Genomic DNA, 18,373 nt, shown 5'->3' with positions numbered 1-18,373 from the left:
AAAGAGGTAACATGCAGGCACTTGCTGGGTTAGTTCGTTCATTTGGGGCGGCGACCCATAGTCACGCCTTGCATGGTTGCCAGATTTGAGCAAATATCATCGTTTTAAACGTTAAGTGTTGTCTCATTGTCATTATTACAGCGCTGGCAACTCGTGCTCAGACGCTGTCACATTCGGGTCGATTTGGTTAGGTCGACGAAATGAAGATGGCGACTGCCTACGAGCGTTACAATTTGTAAGTACAGTACGGTTTCATTTTCAAATACTTTATACGGGCACCAGTCAAGCGCACGTAGGAAAACCAGTGTTGTCATTTAGCTTATATAAACGAGGTGACAGGCAGGAGAGCTAAAGTTGACCGACTGGCTCTTGAGTGTTACATCAGGAAGTAGGGAAGTTTAAACTCCCCCATTCATCATTATTAAATTCATTATTTTGTATCAGGTTAAAAGGTAAAATACTTACCTCGGGTTTTGTATTTCTTATCAAAGAACTCGTGTAAAAATGCTCCACAAGGACAGCAAGGCAATGTTTCTTTGTAACTGTCAGTTAAAGGGAATGTTTTATTGTTTTTTTAGTTTTGAAATCTACAATTAGTTTCATCGCTTTTTCTTTTAAATATTTGCCCATTTCTGGTAGAACGCCCATGGGGCTGGAGAATACTCATTGTCACGTGGATTTTTTTAAATTTGAAGAGTAAAAGAAAATCACTCATTCGATGCAAAATCCATCACTGCACTAAACTCCCTTGTTCGGACTGGCAGCCAAAATGCAATTTTTTTAGCCCATCTAGATTAAAGCTGGATGTAGTGTGAGCAGTCACTAAGCACAGAAGTCTGATACTTAAAATAGTGAGAAGAGTCAGCCCTAAAAATCAGATTTGAAGAGGAATCCTATTGGAATCTGATATGCCTGCGGTTTTATCGAATCCTAGTCCGGCTGCCTGCTGTCTGACGACAGTTCAACCAACATTTACTCGAACAGTGTAAAGAGATTTGGACAGGTTTGGATTATGAAAGGGCAACAATTGGTCGCTTGTTTGGCTTTTTTAATAGAGCAGTGTTTCAAGACTCACAGTACATACCTTGAGTTCCATTTGTCACTGTGGCTAAGCAAACAGGTCATACTTTTCTGCCGCAGGGACATTGATCAGTGTTGTGTAACCTGTTTGTATTTTCTTGGTTCTGGGAATCCTTTTCATAAATTCTTTATGCCCTCTCATCCTGTTTCTCCATCCCGCTCCGAGATCACTCTAATACAGTGGTTCTTAACCTTGCTAAAGGTACCGAACCCCACAAGTTTTACATGTGGATTCACTGAACCCTTCGGAACTAGATAATGAAGCAATTTTTTTTTTTTTTTTTTTTCAAATTCGAAACCGATATATCTAAGCTAGCAAGCTAATAATTTAGCAAATCTCATTTTGACAGCATGTTTTATAAACAAATCTAAATTTGAGACCATACTGCCCATTGGTCTGTTGTATTCCCTCATACCAAGTGTGAGTCGTCAACCTTCCACTGAGAAAACCAGGTCCTCCTCCCATCAGATCAAGGACTAATGGATTAAGCCTGTAAATTGGGAGCAAACCAGTCCAAAACCTGGTGTAAAAAGCCACATTGTCTAGATTTAAACAGCGTACGAAAAAGGACTCTGCGTTTCTTTTAGTGCTGCAACGATTAATTGATTTACTCAAGTTTTCGATTAGAAAAAATATATTCAAATTAAATTTTGTTGCTTCGAATATTCGTTTAATCAAAGTGGCGTTGTAAGGGTTTATTTTGAAAGTGTTTGCATTTCGTTTTATTGATTAAGGTGAATACACTGTCCTCTGGCTTGCCTCAATTTACATGGCTGAATCCAAATTTACATGGCTGAATCCAAATGCTCCCTGTTAAGGCCAACGAAAGCTAAGTTTTTGTTTGAGCTCATGTTTTTTATTGCATTCTTGAATTAGTTTCTAGATTTCTGTGGGAATATGTGTCTGAACCATTTGTTAAGAGCATTGTTAAAAAAAAAAAAAAAGTTGGCATTTTATAGCATTTAAGCTAGCTGACTTTTGCTATGTAAGTTAGCCAATTGGTCTTTTGTTGTATATAGATCCTCATTTATTTATTTTTTTGTACCATTTGAGGCTCAGCTCAGGTATTTTAGTTTATCATGTTCCTTATTCGATTATTCCAACTAACAAGTTCATAAATTAATCGACTACTAAAATAGTAGATAGCTACAGCCCGAGTTTCTTTACCTTTGCCGAACCCCTTAGGCTTACTCCCCGAACCCTTGGGGTTCGATCGAACCCAGGTTAAAAACCTCTGCTTTAATATAAGGTTTTAATATGAATTCAACACACATGAACACAACGTGTACACACGCATATATCGTGTCCTTCATGTTTGTATGTATGTCAGTGCATGTGGAAGAGAAGAAATAAATAACAATAAAATTCAATGTAATTGTAATATTGTAACTTTTGTTTGGCACTTCAGTATGATATTTATTTAGCAACCACATACGCTTTTTCTTTTTTCTTCAGTGTAAAAAGTGACTGAAACCACATTTTTAGAAACAATTCAGCCAAATATATTTAAGGACTGCGCTGGTTTATTAACGCTCAATTGGAAAGAAAATAACCCATGAAAAGCAGACATGTGACACTATACTGTAATATCATTTTGTCGGTGGCTAATTATATTTGGCAGATTAGTGGAGGTGCATCAAAGTCAAAAGACTGAATGGTTTCTTATTAACACACCTGAACATTTCAACGTTTCCCAATTTCCTTCCAGCCACAGCACCCCGGAAAAGTTTTACGTTGAGGCCTGCGATGAAGGCTCTGACGCTGTCCTGGCTATCGACAGAGTGTCTAATGAAATGACTCTCCAAAGTAAGAAGCCCTTCACTGTGACAAATGTGTCATTCAATGCAAAAATGATTGATCGCGATTTAACAAAAACTACGGTATATTTGACTGTTCACAGTAACCCCCTTTTTTTTTTCTTTTTTAAAAATACTTAAAAATGACTTCTGTTCCTAAAATCTACTGCAATTCCAAATGCATTTCCTAATATCCATTCATAGACTTAATAATGTATTGACGGGACGTGGGGCCGATAGTAGGGGGCCCGCATTGTTGGCGAGGCCGTCAAAGCTGACCGAGTGGAATCGCAGACAAAGAGCTTTTTTCGTTGAAAATTCTTGTGAATAAATGCTTAAATCCCTGAATTCTTTAGAGATATGGACGTAAAACAGTCTCGGTTCTTGGTTAAAAGCAAAAAAACATGCAGTTAGCATTTATTTTACGTAACGTCTAAGTACAATGCTACTCTGTTAGTGAATGTAGCTAGCGGCCACCTGATGAAAACGGAGCTTTTCCGGTGAAAATTCTTGTAAATAAATGCTTAAATCCCCGAATTCTTTATAGATATGGACGTAAAATAGTCTCGATTCTTGATTAAAAGCAAAAAAACGTGCAGTTAGCATTGATTTTACTTAAATATCGCAAACTACGATGCCAATGCAATAGCGGCTAAATTCCCCTATTGATTTTTTTCCCATTTCAAAATGCACGCATGGTACGAATAATATAATAATGACCTTGAATACCGAACAAATCACTCCTGAGAAAATCCTTACTGTTTATATGAGGTACAGCTTTCGCACTTTTTCAACAGAAATCCAGTGTTAGATCGCTGCATGCGTGTGTTTGTGAATAGCTCCACTCGATGTGGGCGGCCCCCTACTTGAAGCCGAGGCGCAGTGCGTGACCCGTCAATACCATTATGAAGTCTATGATCCATTATAGAGGTTAAAGCTATCAAGAGTCATTTGTTGTTGTAAATGACAGGTGAAACATTTTACTCAAGTAAGAGTAGCCTTACTTTAAAATGATGTTACTCGAGTAAAGGTAGTCATCTAAAAAATGGACTCAAGTCAAAAAAAAAAAAATTTTTTTTTAAATTATGCAAAGCAACGCTCCCAAAGAAGAGGGTTGGAGATTCCAAAGCATCTCATTTGAAGTGTTTTTGCAGGTAAAAAAGATATCCCTGCCTCAGCGGTCACCAGGCCTATTTGTGGCATCATGGGAACCATTCGCCTGGTTGCTGGTGGGTATAATAAAGAGATGGTATTTCCATTTGAGTATATTGTTGTGTATGTTATATATTGCACCAACCGACTTTACATAGGGATGTACCTGATCGTCATCACAAGGAAGAAAAATGTGGGCAGCCTCTTGGGTCATGCAGTGTGGAAAGCAGTGGATTTTGATATCATCTCTTACAAGAAGACCATTTTGCATCTGTCAGAGATCCAGGTATAAAAACTCTTGGTCAGCATTTGACAGTCAGGACCTTGATCATCAATATGCAATGAAAACATTCACTTTTAATGGGAGAATATGTAGAGTCTGTAACCAAAGAAAGGCGAGCTGTTCATATCAGGTTAAGTGGCTTAGCGGTCTTATCCTATTATCTCGGCAGAGACGCAGAGAGAATGCAACTGCAACGTGGTTACAGTGGACTTCAGGTTTGCCAATAGAAATACCAGGGCACGACCCGAACACAGTGAAGGGAATAGTATCTTTTCTCGTATTTACCGATCGACTGTTTGTATTACTCTAACACACTTAATATAATCAGTCAGAGAATAGTATCGTTTCTCGGATTTACTGCTTGATTGACTGTTTGTATAACTCTAACACACCTAATACAAAATAAATAGCGCATACACCATAGTTTAAGGAAAACGAGCAGAATATAGGGCATAAGAGATATATGACGCCTTTTTATCACGGAAGCCCAAGGTGTGCGTCATGCAACTGACTGAGCAAGATTGACACTGACGAGGCAAAACATTTACAAGTAGCCGCCTGGTATACCAGACTCACCGCTGTTCCAGCTATAGAGTCTGGCGACTAATGAGCGGATCAAATTTCCAAGGCGGAGCAAGCCACAGCAAACAGACAGCGGAGTGGACCAATCAGCGACGGACAGACGTGACGTTGGTAAAGCGACAACTCTGGCGCGGCACGAGCAGAGAACGGAGAAGTTTATTTGATATGGCTAGCGCGAGACAGACTGTTGTCAATGACTTGTGTCGATGTGTTTTTGGTAATTTAAAACTGATTTTACGTTCGGATTGGAACATATTCTCGGCTCTCCTGTTCGCCATCTGTGTTGTTGTGAAGACGACTCTGACGCGGAAGAGTGAAGTTGCTCGTTAAGAACACATCACGCAAATAAACAAATCTTATTGGAAGGATGATTTCGTACTGGCTGGAGAGGCAAAATCCACAACCCTCGTTGCTCTGAAAACAGTTACTCCTGAATCCTCCTGTCCAATCCACAAACGGACAATAATCCTAAACAACACCCAAGCACACCCTTCTTCTGCCCACAGCCCGCCCCACGAGTCTTCAAAAAGACTGAATGTTTACCTTATCGTTGCCATTTTTCTCGGGAACCTTTTGTTGATATGGTGTTGATATGGTGACCTTGGAATGAGTCTGCCTCCTCACCTGACTGTTTCACATTGCTGTCGACCTGAATAAATTGTCAACCTGTGCTTCGAAGCCTTTTTCCAGCTCTCAAAATGGAGTCAGAACAAGGGGTTAATACTAAGGTGAATGCGCGTGAGTTTGGCCTTTTGGCCGGTTGTTGGAGTTTCGCCGGCCCGGGTTGTTGGAGCTGCGTCAGTGCGGGTCCGGCCATTTGGCTGGCGTGATTCCTGGCTAGAATGTCTGATTCCTTCAATTGCTACGATGCAGGCTGCCTTACTATACGTACAATAAGAGAATATTACGCATTGCGAACATATGACAGAAACTGTGGCGTTTTCGTCTCGTTGGACGAAAACTGGCATTTGTCTCGTTGTGTTACCCATCCCCCGAAACACGTTTTTAGCTCGTCCTCGTCACAAGGTAATTGTTTGTCGACAAAATGTTTTTTTTTTATCATCATCGATAGTGGCTCACACATACAGATTTGGAAACCGATCAATCAAAATGTGCCTTTTCAGGGGAAACACACAGTTGGCTTTTGGTCCAATTGTAAATATGCACTACAGTTAATGCAATTGATATTTTATTCAGGCTTGATTTGCAATGGAAAATGTTCTTCAATATTCGGAAAAATGGTTCTTTTTAGCCCGTGCTCCTTGTAAAAGAAGTTTATTTTTCTGTCTTTTTTCTAGTCTCAGGAGAATAAGACCTTCCTGTCCATGCTAAATAATGTGCTGACAACAGACGGTTTTTACTTCTGTACTGATTACGACCTGACACACACCCTTCAGCGGCTGGCCAATACCAGTCCGGACTTCCAGGAGATGAGCCTGCTAGAGAGGGTAAGCGATCAAATAAATAAATGTACTTGTTCTCAAATCTTACATATAAAACAGTGTCACGACTTTGATTTTGATAAGTGTATCATTACAACTCGGGATGTTCCGGATCCGAACGGAAATCCTCCTTTTCAGACGATCGGGTGGAAAAGATTGGGTTTGGAAGATTCAATAATGGTATTTATTTTATTTTAAGGGCTACAACACAACACAATAATCAACATGGACAAAGATATTGTTAACTTTAGTTGGCTGTCTCGTGCATTAAGATAACTGTAAGACCGCATCATGCAAGACTGACATGTCTGAAGTATGAAAACATTTTACATTTGGATTCTCCTTAATACATGCCGTTGTATCGGATCGGTACTTGGTCCTTAAAGTCGGGAGACTCCGATTTGAACCCGAGTGCTACAATATGAGATCGGGACAAACCCAATTCCTACCATGAAATGAAAATAATCGTCTGTGGTCTATCAGTGCCAAATAAAAACTGGGAGAGAGCTTGAAATCCACTTTAACGCCTCTATGTTAAATAGTTGGTTTTTTATATACGTATATAGTAGTGTATATATAAAGTTGTTTAAAGATGTTGCGTGATTGAAGTGGCCGGCGTGATCATAGGGCTTCTGACTGCAAGCTTGTGTGTGGTCATGTGATTGTATTGTTACGTCTTGATTGGTATGATGGAGTCACGTGGGGTTTTTTGCGATGTCTCATTGGTGAAACGTAAAGTCAAATCGAATACTGTTTAAGAGCTGACAAACTTGGAAGTGAAAGATAAATGATTGTGTTTCAGGCAGATCAGAGATTTGTGTGGAATGCCAATCTCCTTCGAGAGCTGGCGGCACAGCCAGAGGTAGCGCCACCAAACTCACTTTTGCGTTCTAGCTCTGTATTTTTACAATCTCTTAATGGCTGATATCTGATCCAACTTTCCATAGCTCCACAGGTTTGCTATCCCCGTTGTGCATGGCTGTATCCTTTTCCCTCCATGCTGTATTTAACTGAGAAATGTCGTTTTTTTGCGCTTCCGAAGAATGCTTTACTCTCCTTGATCTGTTGGTCCAGTTATTGTCATGAAACCGTGTCGCATCAACGGGAAGATCTTTGAGTGGGTCCTCATTTCACGGAGAAGCTGCTTCCGGGCCGGTGTCAGATACTATGTCAGAGGTAAAAAAAAAAAAAAAAAAAAAAATCATTTACTTTCATCAAGCTCCTAAAAAGGGCAAAATCGCTCATATTTTATACATGTATAGTAGCTTTTTTAAATTACTTTTGTTTTTTAAAGTCTAAGCCTAAGTAACAACATAATCTAGATGTAAAAGAGTATTATCAAAAGAAACAGAAAAAAAGTGTTTTGTACTAGGCAACACAGCAGAATCTGAAGTAGCTGTCATGGGAAGCTAACAGTACAATAGCATTGTGCAAGAATGATCATTTCTTTAGTATGGAAATACTACTACTACTAATACTATGCATTTGGATCTGCTTTTTTGGCTCATGGTGTCGGATTGGGACGACCCTAGTAAAAAAAAAAAAAAAAAACAACTATCCTATCCTTAGTGTTTTAACATGGACAAATAGAAAAAGCGTTTTCAGATGAATCGCAATTCTCTCAACAGGCATCGACTCAGAAGGCCATGCCGCTAACTTTGTTGAAACTGAGCAGCTAGTTTTGTATGAGGGAGCCAAGGCTTCCTTTGTACAGGCAAGTATGATTGGTCAGCTTTATTTTTTCTACGCCATGTCATTCATTGTGTGAGCATGTTTAAAAGTGCTATATTTATCCCACAGACGAGAGGCTCCATGCCTTTTTACTGGAGTCAAAGGCCCAACCTCAAATACAAACCTAAACCTATTATCAGCAAAACAACAAGTCACGTAAGTACAACTTGGTCTTCTTTCCATTGAGAGAATAATAACCACCTGGAAACATATTACAGATGGATGGCTTCCAGAGGCATTTTGACTCTCAACTTCTTATCTATGGGAAACAAACCCTTCTTAACCTGGTAAGTCCAACCTCCGTATTTAATTGAGCCAAAGGTCAACTCTGAATTTTCTGTAATACTTTGCCTCTCAATGTGTGCGTTTTCTTTCTTTTCGTGACTATTTACATTATAGATTCTCACTCAGGGGTAAATTTGTGCCGGATCCTGCCGGAACAAGATCCGGCACCTCTGATTTTGGCCTCTCTGTGTTCCGGGACTTATTTTGGCTGACCCGACACCTCTGGTGAATTTAAAATAATAATAATATGTGGACCGGCGATTTCCGTGGATCGTTTGCCGTCGCTTCTACGTCCGATTCTTCCTTCAGGGAGGTGGTGTGGTGTAGTGTATAAAAACACAGAAACGCCTCGGATGGCTGTTGCATGGAGACTTTTATTAACTAAACAAAAACCAGCCGGGGACAGTCAGCCGCGCTCCCACTCAACTCTCCTTTTCGCTCCCTCTCTCCCCCTTACGCTCGCCCACTTCTTCTTCTACGCTAAATTGGCAATGCCGGTCACACTGAAACGGGACAGCGGCCCCTTGGGGATGCCGGTAACAATGGTGTTTATCAAAATTTAACGTCATTTGAAAGAGTCGGAGATTTGTTGAAGCACTGTAAACTGGACCAACAAATCACACCCCTGACATAAAAAACATCAAAAATTGCAGCATTTGGGGAGCAAGCAGCTATGATCAAACAGTATTTCAACATGCCAAAAAAACAGCTGCATTTACTGTGTTTTTTCAAAAAGAAGAAAGATGGTTCAAAACGAGTCAGAAAAGCAACAACCGGCCATGAGGGTAGCTGCAGCGATCGTGCTAACGGGCGGGACCGGGTGGAGCGGGAGACTAGCGCCGCAGCAGCTAGCCAGATACACAGACAGGCAGCCAAGCCGGGGCAGGAGGCTGCTACTGTGGCAGCAGCTGGTCAGGTTCAGCGCCACCCGGAGTGGGGGCCAGCGCCAGGAGTCAGCCAGGTGGAACAGCAACAGGCCAGTACCCTTGTTTGGGTTTGGGCTGCACAATTTGCAAGGCGGTTAGAACTTTGGAGCCGGAGAAAACGGGGATGAAACTCTCAAAAGAAAGAGTTCGTGATGATTTTTTTTTTTTTTTTATTTTTTTTTTATGTTTTACAAGTTAGACCTGTTGAGAAACTAATTGCTGACTGTGTACTATAAGTCCCTGTGCCTGTGGTTATGTGGGCAATTGCCGTGCTGAGTATAGTCTAAATAATTGTAAATTGTTGTCATAACATTTATACCATGGATATTATCTGAAATCGAGGCCTGTAAGTTCCAAAGCATGGCAAGTGGGCCTTTGCGTGTTGTTTTCAGCACCATTTTCTGCCTATGTTCCGGAACCTGTGCCCGTCTCATCATCCCTGCGCTGTCATATGTACTTTGCGTTCCGGGACCTTATGATTTACAAATTAGGCACGTTTCTCACTGAGGGTATCTACAGGATCAATAGTCATGAAATAAAGAAAGCGCACGAGTTAGGAGGTGTATCCAAATTTTCAGCCTGTACTGTACATACATTACGATGTGTCTATTGTTTTCCAGGTAAATCAGAAAGGGTCTGAAAAGCCACTTGAACAAGCATTTGCCAAAATGGTGACTGGCATGAACAATGGTATGCTCAAGTAAGTGACACTCATTTTCATTTTATTACATATTTAACAAATAAATTGCCATCCAAAAACTATGTGTGCTCTCGGCGAAAACAAAAACGAAGGAAAGAAGTGCGGGTGATCGAGATGTTCTGTCAGATTAGCATGGTTATATATCGCTTTTCCACACATTCCATGTTGCTCAAAGTGTTTTTATAATACTTCTTCATTCTAATTCTAGACCGCAACAACACATTTGGCGTACACTGAAGTGAATTTCGTAAAGCGGTGTGGCCACCAACTTTTCCATATTAACATGGAGATGTGCTTATAGTGTTATCATTCGAAGATTGTCATTGTATGAAGAACATTTCACACGACGAGAGAAATTGTTTCTTGCTCCGAGATTATGTGTCGGCATCTTCCGTTCATTTAGGAGATTTTTTTTTAAAAAGCTGTGAAGGAATCTGACCTTTTAGCCACATTGTTGCTGGACCCGCGCTGGTGCAGATCCAACGACCCGGGCCAGCGAGATCCCGGCAAGCTGGCCAAAAGGCCAAATTCCGCGCATTCACCTTAGTCTTAACCCCTTGTACTGACTCCATTTTGAAAGCTGGAAAAAGGCTTCGAAGCACATGTTGACAATTTATTTAGGTCGACAGCGATCATACAGCACAGAGGGAGCCAGGCGAGGATTCAGGGTCAGCATATCACAAGTCAACAAAAGGTTCCCAATAAAAAATGACAGCGATTAGTTAAACATTCAGTCTTTTTGAAGGCTCTCGCAGGGCGGGCCGTGGGCAGAAGAAGGGTGCGTTTGGGCGTTGTTTAGGATTATCGTCCTTTTGTGTGTCGGACAGGAGAATTTGGGAGTTACTGTTGTCAGGAATTTTGCCACCTCAGCGTCAAAGGGGCTCTTGGAATCTTATCAGTCGTGTTATCAGTTGGATATCGGGCGTTCTCCGGTGTTCCTCGTGTTGGGACAGGGCGTCCCGCCATTTGTTCTCGACTGTCCGGGAGAACTGATTGCGAGAGTTGGTGGTTCAGACATGCGCTTGTCAGCGTCAATCTTGCTCAGTCAGTTTCATGACGCACACATTGGGCTTCCGTGATAAGAAGGCGTCATGTATCTCTTATGTCCTATATTCTGCTCTTTTTCCATAAACTATGGTATAAGTGCTATTTATTTTATATTGGGTGTGTTAGAGTAATACAAACAGTCAAACCATAAATACGACAAATGATACTATTCCTGATTGATTATATTATGTGTGTTAGAATAATGCAAGCTGTTAGACGGTGACTACGAGAAGAGGTACTATTTCCGTCAGCTGTAAAAAGGGAAAGTCGACTCCGGCTGTCTTTGCCTTGACTTTTCTTTCTCCTAACATTTTTTCATCCGTCCTCAGTTACATAGCCTTTGACTTCCACAAAGAGTGCAGCCACATGAGATGGGATCGTCTCCAGATCTTGGTGGACGCTGTAGCTGAAACACAAGACGATTACAGGTATTTCACACAGCAGATTTAAGAAAGCGCTAACGGTAAAATGGACGTGTTACAGAAGGGGATCCTTCATCCTCGTTTTCCCTTCATGTGCAGTTACTTCATGGTGAACCAGGACGGGAAGGTACTAGTCCAGCAAAAAGGCGTCTTCCGTAGTAACTGCATGGACTGCCTGGACAGAACCAATGTCATCCAGAGCCTTTTGGCACGACGCTCCTTGCAGTCTCAGCTTCAGGTAAACATAAAGTGAGCAAAAAGTACATGAGATGAGATTTGCAATATGTATTTTTCTCTTCTTTCTAAAGAGAATGGGTGTTCTAAACGTTGGACAACGGCTTGAAGAACAGGCCGACTTTGAGAAGATCTACAAAAACGGTAAAGTGGGACTAAAACCTGCATGTTACGTTTGAGCCTGACATCTCTGTGCTTTCTAATCAGCATGGGCTGACAATGCCAATGCATGTGCTGTGCAGTATGCAGGAACCGGTGCATTAAAAACAGACTTTACAAGGTACAATAACACACCAACCGACTAACATGGTATTTTCTCAATTTGGGAAGTTTCTGTCTTCAACAATGAGTCTTTTATTTTTTCAGGACAGGGAAAAGAACCCAGTGGGGTTTGGTGATGGACGGTTGGAACTCCATGATCCGCTATTACAAAAACAACTTCTCTGACGGCTTTAGACAAGTACGTTACGTGCTGCCGGTCACCGTATACGGTCTTGCAATGCTAAGAATGGGGGAGGGAGCGGGGAAACTGTCTTTTTATGGTGACAACACTCATTACTGTATACCAAAAGATTGATATTAGATCAGAATTCACTCGCCAACTTCTGCAAGTATCTATTTTCTCCCGCTAGCATTTTTGGTTTGATATACTTCATACAACACTTGTACACTATGTTTATTTGTAAGGCACTAAAGCACTTGGCTGAGAGCAGAATAGACATCGTCAACTTCCTTTTCAAGACTCACTTTTTCAAGCCTTTTGACTAGGATAAAAACTCACTCACAGGTCAAATATTGGCTTACACGAAGAAAAAAAAACCTGACGTTCTTAATTATAACTATTTGTAAAATGGGGCATTCATAATTCAAGTTGCTATGAGCGACTGGGCAGCAAAAACCAAGTCTGCCCTCCTGCCTCTGATACATCAGAATTTGGAACAATGTTGCGGTTTAACTTGACCTAGTTATTGTTTGAGGAAATGAAGCTTCATTTTTAAAGAATATGACCTTTCAGCTAAAGTTGCACCGATACCGATACCAGTATCGGCAGGGGGCGCCGATCCGGCTCGAATTGGTAGTATCGGTATCGACGAGTACCAACATTTAGGGCGCCGATACCATCTACTGGCATCACTTTAGCACAAATGAACTGTCCTCCCCACGTGAGCCAACTTCCCAAATCCCGATGCGTGACATCTGTATGTCTTTGTCTCGTAAGTACCAAACAAAAATAACACCTTCGTCTTCAATATTAAAGATGTTCACTACAACGCACATCCGCGATGTTACGCTGCTTTTTTTACAAGACATTCACAAACGATTAGCATGCTTAAGCTAACGCTTGCTGTAGTAGCGCCGATGGGATCAGAAAGGTTAAAACCGTGAGAGACGAAGCAAACTCATGGTTTCATGATGAACAATGAGTGGCAAATTAAGAGCGCCGTACTTCAAACTCATCCTGTTTATGAAAGTCGATTGTCATATTATGCTGGTGTTGTGCAGTAATGAGCAGAAGAGACATCTGTGGCCAGAAAACACTCAAGCGGTGCAGCGCGCACACTAGATATCATCAGATAGCAACCTAGATGTCACATTTTAGATCCCATGCCAACTCTCGCGCGCACACACTAGATATCATCAAATAGCAACCTAAATGTGCTACATTACATCCCATGCCATTCGCTGCGTGAGCCCAGAGCGACGCGTAGTCCATATACTACATTGATGAATTAGAAACCGCCATGACTGAATGGAAGTTAAGCAGGCCAAATCAATCCATACCAGTGACTATAGATAATGCTGCAAATACTGTTAATTCAGCGCATGTTACAGATGGACTCGAACCACAAATAGGATGTTTTGCTTATATGGTAAATATAGCTGCTAAGAGAGCTGCAGCAATCAACAGTGTGCCCCACTTTACAAACAGTAAAGATTGTTCTCACCACTTACAGTATATACGAAATTTCTTCAGATCAGTAAGAAGTAAGCACATCAATATTATACACTAAATGGTTGTTTATATGATGGCACTGTTATTTTTGCTTGTTAGCAAATAAATAAATACAAATAATAATAACAGTTGTATTTTCTGTTTCGGAGCATTAAATGTATTGAATTGTATCGAAAATCGTACCAAACCGTGACTTAACTGTATCGTTGCATCCCCTATACGTACACACACATATATATATATGTTGTTTTTTTTTTTTTTTTTTGCAAACAGAGTGGTATCGCACAGCCAGGTATCGGTATCGGGCCCAAAAAATGGTATCGGTGCAACACTACTTTCAGCCAGAATGCCGGAATCACGCTAGCCGAACCGCCGGACCTGCGCTGGTGCAGCTCGACGACCCAGGCCGGCAAAACCCGACAACCTGGCCGAAAGGCCAAACTCCGCGCGTTCACCTTAGTCTTAACCCTTGTACTGACTTCATTTTGAAAGCTGAAAGAAGGCTTCCAAACACAAGTTGACAATTTATTCAGGTCGACTGCGATCAATTGGCAAGGCAAAATAGCAACAGGCTGAAGGAAATAGTACCTTTTCTCGTAGGCGCCGTCTAACTTTTTGCATTACTCTAACACACTTAATATAATCAATCAGGGAATAGTATCGTTTCTGGTATTTACTGTATGACTGTTTGTATGACTTTAACACACTTAATAAAAAATAAATAGCACTTACACCATAGTTTAAGGAAAACAAGCAGAATATAGGCCATAAAATAGGGCATAAAAGATACACGATGCCATCTTATCACGAAAGCCCAAAGTGTGCATCATGAGAAAGATTGATGCACCAACTCTCGCATCAGGTCTCCCGGACAGTCCAGGACAAATGGCAGGGCGTTCTGTCCTAACACAAGGAGCACTGGAGAACACCCGATATCCAACTGATAACACTACTGACAAGGCTCCAAGAGCCCCTTTGACGCTGAGGGGGCAAAATCAATTTCAGCAGTCAGGCTAGAAGGCAGATTCCTTCAAGACCCAGGCGAAGACTCAGGGTCACCATATCACAAGTCAACAAAAGGTTCCCGAGAAAAATGACATCAGTTAAACATTCAGTCTTTTTGAAAGCTCTCACGGGGCGGGCTGTGGGCAGAAGAAGGGTGTGCTTGGGCGTCGTTTAGGATTATTGTCTGTTTACGGATTGGACAGGAGGATTTGGGAGTTACTGTTGTCAGGGCAACGAGGGTTGTGGATTTTGCCACCTTAGCGTCAAAGGAGCTCTTGGAGTCTTATCAGTCATGTTATCAGTTGGATATGTGGCATTCTCCGGTGTTCCTTGTGTTGGGACAGGGCGTCCCGCCATTTGTTTTGGACTGTCCGGGAGAACTGATTGCGAGAGTTGCTGGTGCAGACGTGGGCTTGTCAGCGTCAATCTTGCTCATATTAGTCGATCGGTAAATACAAGAAAAAATAGTATTCCCATTCAATTTTCTGTCTAATAAATGATTTGTTTTCAGGATTCCATCGACTTGTTTCTGGGTAATTTTGCCATCGACGAATCGGACGCCCCCGGTCCTCTTCGGGTGCAGAAGGACTGGAAGTTTCTCACAGTCAGTTGATCAGAAGTTTAATCATCTGTTGGCAGAAACTTGAATGTGATCTTTGAATCCTGTATTACAGTTACCTATAGTCATGCTGGTGGCATTCTCCATGTGCATCGTATGTCTTCTCATGGCTGGTAAGTTTGATAACATTTTTGTTTTTTCAACAAATAATGATAATCTGGTGAAACACAAAATTTGAAGCTATTCTTACTGAAACATCAGATCAACTTAGCTCATGATGCTCCTGTGAAACGCCATGTTATTTTATGATGTCATATTTGACACCATTGTTGGCACATGTTTGTCCCCCACTTTATATAGGGCTATTTTGACCTTTTCTTTCAGGCGATACGTGGACGGAGACTTTTGCTTACGTGATGTTTTGGGGTGCCTGCAGTGCCATTACAGCTACCATCATCCTCTTCAACGGGCAAGACTTTGTGGACGCTCCTAAACTGGTTCACAAAGAGAAGATGGACTGAGATGTGGTCGCGCGCGTCAGGTTACGCCATTACCGGACCGGACCGACATACAGGTCAACATTCTCCCTCTGTATCAGCAGATGAAGACTACAATCGCTAATGGGTCCAGAATTCCATTGAGATTGGTCTTAGTGCTCTGCGTAACTTTAACATTTGATTGTGGCTGATCTATTCCTAAACTCATATGGTTACACCGGTTCTTATTTTGGTCAGCGCTGAACTTTTTTCACTTTTGTTTTGTAGAGACCAAGTACTGTCAACTATCACTTTCCTTTATTCTTCACACTCCTTGTTTTTTTGTGTACTTGTGTATTTTTTTGCAGAAATAGTGAAAATCCATGGAGCTTCTAAGGTGACGTGGAAGAAGAAAAAAATATAGGGGAAAAACAAAAGTTGACGTTTAAAAAAAAAGTGCCTCTAAAGGGAATCGGAAGATTTTTTTTCTGTCAAAGAAAAAAAAAAGAAGTAAAAAAACAAATTCACATCGAAGCAAAAAAATGTTTTTTTTTTTTTTTTACATCTAAGCAAAAAAAACAAACAAACACGGAGCCTGTGTTCTCTGCATTTGCTGTACATCAATCAGAAACCATGTAGCTGTCCAGAGTATAGCAATTGGTTGCCTATAGAGTCAACAAGGACCACCAAATCACAGAACGTTTTCAACAAAAATGTCCGGTTGAGGTTAGGATTTGCTTCGAATGTCCTCTGCTTATTTGGAAACCGTGCTTAAACTCAAGAAATGATCGTATGTCATCACATTTTGGCCTATTTCAAAATAAAATTCAATTAACCTGCCCCAAAGGTGAACAAGCGCCATTGTTGCCATTGTTTATCTGGAAATTGAGCCACGCAACGCACATTTAAAAATAGCGGAATTTTTTGCTTCAATGTAAAAAAAAAAAAAAAAAAATTATTTTTGCTTCGCTCCCAACTTTTTCTTTTTTAAATTCCCTGTAATTGTTTTTTTCCGGGCATTTTTTTTCTTTCTTTCTTTTTGCTTCAACAGGAAAAAAAATCCCCGTGTCCCTTTCAGGGCACTTTTTTTTTTTTTTTTTTTTTTCAACGTCCACTTTTTTCTTTTTTTTTTTCCCTTCTGCCTTTTTTCGTCTTCCATGTCCGCTTAGGGGCTCTGTAAAAATCAGGACTTGATGCCTCTCACCAAAAGGATTTGTATTTGCATATCACATGATGGTGACAAAGGACTTCTATTTGATTTTGCAAAATCACCTTCCTAATTATTACCGGCACGTAGTAAGATGAAGCAAAATGAATATTCTCTCTATATTGTGTGTATATATAATATTATATATTATCATCTATGGCAGTAAATAGCAGCCAATGAATGAATTGTGGGGCATTTCAGGTCTTTTCCTGTTAATTTTTGGTCACTTCTTGTTGATTTTTGGGAATTTCTGGGTCACTGCACAGGAGGTGGCCCATAACTGCCCCAAAATCAACAGAAAGTGACATGTCAATGATCTAAAATTTTACAGGAAGTGATGTTGATCAACATATAACAATTTAAATTATTGTCGTTTAGCACACTACTAAATTACAAACTACATTTGTGTGAAACTGTTCCATCTATTATGTTACATACTGTCAATAGATACCACCATTAAGCCACTAGGAAAAACTGCCATTCATCAGAATCTTTTTTTTTTTCTTTTTCTTTTCCATTCTAAAGTTTGGTGACATAATTATGGGAATACTGTGCAATGTTCTAAACATCAGTTTATTTTAGAGATGTCATTATTGTGAATGTTTGGACATAAAATCATGACTTTCAAACAACAAATGTTATTTCTTGGAAGAAGCTATTCAATGACATATTTCCTCAGCCTAATGATACGTTAATAAAGGAAAAGAGTAACTTTAAGTTTTCCATTCTAATTTGCTGTTTAAATCCAATTGAAAACTTCTGTATATCTTATTTCACATTTTGCTTATATGATGGACTTTTTTGGCGGTAGTTTTGGTTTCTACCCTGGGTCAAGAATGTTTTCGTGGGACTTTCTTCAGAGTTTAATAACATGTTATGATTATATTGATCATATACTAAGGTTGATAAATCTTTCCATGTACAGCATTCAATTAATCTGGAGGTTATATAGTCAATGTCAAAGGTGGAGTTAGTGACAAGGTCACATGTGGTCATTCTAGAACTGCATTTACTGTATGTTATATTTTGAATCCAGGGAAACAAATTTGTGATTTTCCTTAGAAGTCATCGCTATATTATCAATTTGTTCATACTGTATACAGTATTTGGCAATAAACCACTGTGAACTGACTTGTTTTTCTCCCTTCTGTTTAAATACTCTATTTGGGTTACTGATTTTTAGCACTCTTACAGGTTGAGGGCAGTGACGAGTTTGGAATGTGGTATCATTCCTGAAACTGTACTATTATTCTACGCTCATTCCTAATGGATTTGACTCCAAACATGACTATTTTCAGATCATTTTGATTGTTTGGCGCTAAATGTGGGGAAAAAAATACAGTACTTCTCCGAAAATTAGAATATCCTGGAAATTGTTTGTTCATGTTAAAAAAGAATAAAACACAAATGAATATATTTTTGGCTCAATAAAATTAATTGGTTCCATCTTTTATGTCAAGTGGCAAAATTGAACGACTTTTACCTGCCATT

At 40.3% G+C, this 18,373-nt stretch overlaps 1 protein-coding gene across 1 annotated transcript; it reads left to right on the top strand.

Moving 5' to 3' along the window:
- The first annotated feature begins 74 nt into the window (after window positions 1-74).
- Window positions 75-18,220, top strand: sacm1la (SAC1 like phosphatidylinositide phosphatase a). The gene is made up of 20 exons (XM_057828400.1): window positions 75-235; window positions 2,790-2,887; window positions 4,032-4,106; window positions 4,188-4,315; window positions 6,193-6,342; window positions 7,139-7,198; window positions 7,284-7,317; window positions 7,411-7,512; window positions 7,965-8,050; window positions 8,137-8,223; window positions 8,286-8,354; window positions 9,899-9,978; window positions 11,355-11,453; window positions 11,547-11,685; window positions 11,756-11,825; window positions 11,889-11,961; window positions 12,048-12,141; window positions 15,152-15,244; window positions 15,315-15,372; window positions 15,584-18,220. Exons 1-20 carry the CDS (start codon window positions 201-203, stop codon window positions 15,718-15,720), a joined length of 1,767 nt encoding a protein of 588 aa, XP_057684383.1. The 5' UTR covers window positions 75-200; the 3' UTR covers window positions 15,721-18,220.
- Window positions 18,221-18,373: the final 153 nt, after the last annotated feature.

The sequence above is a fragment of the Corythoichthys intestinalis genome, chromosome 22 (genome assembly GCF_030265065.1).
Source record: "Corythoichthys intestinalis isolate RoL2023-P3 chromosome 22, ASM3026506v1, whole genome shotgun sequence".
Classification (NCBI taxonomy): domain Eukaryota; kingdom Metazoa; phylum Chordata; class Actinopteri; order Syngnathiformes; family Syngnathidae; genus Corythoichthys; species Corythoichthys intestinalis.
The sequence above is the reverse complement of the archived record's forward strand: the minus strand, read 5'-3'. Positions and strand labels throughout refer to the sequence as shown.

What these genes read in the sequence shown, in the direction of transcription:
- sacm1la (XM_057828400.1), top strand. Translation starts at nt 201, where the DNA reads ATGAAGATGGCGACTGCCTACGAGCGTTACAATTT. An exon ending in AGCTGGCGGCACAGCCAGAG is followed by an intron (nt 7,199 to 7,283) that starts GTAGCGCCACCA and finishes AACTTTCCATAG; the next exon opens with CTCCACAGGTTTGCTATCCC. An exon ending in CGTATGTCTTCTCATGGCTG is followed by an intron (nt 15,373 to 15,583) that starts GTAAGTTTGATA and finishes CTTTTCTTTCAG; the next exon opens with GCGATACGTGGACGGAGACT.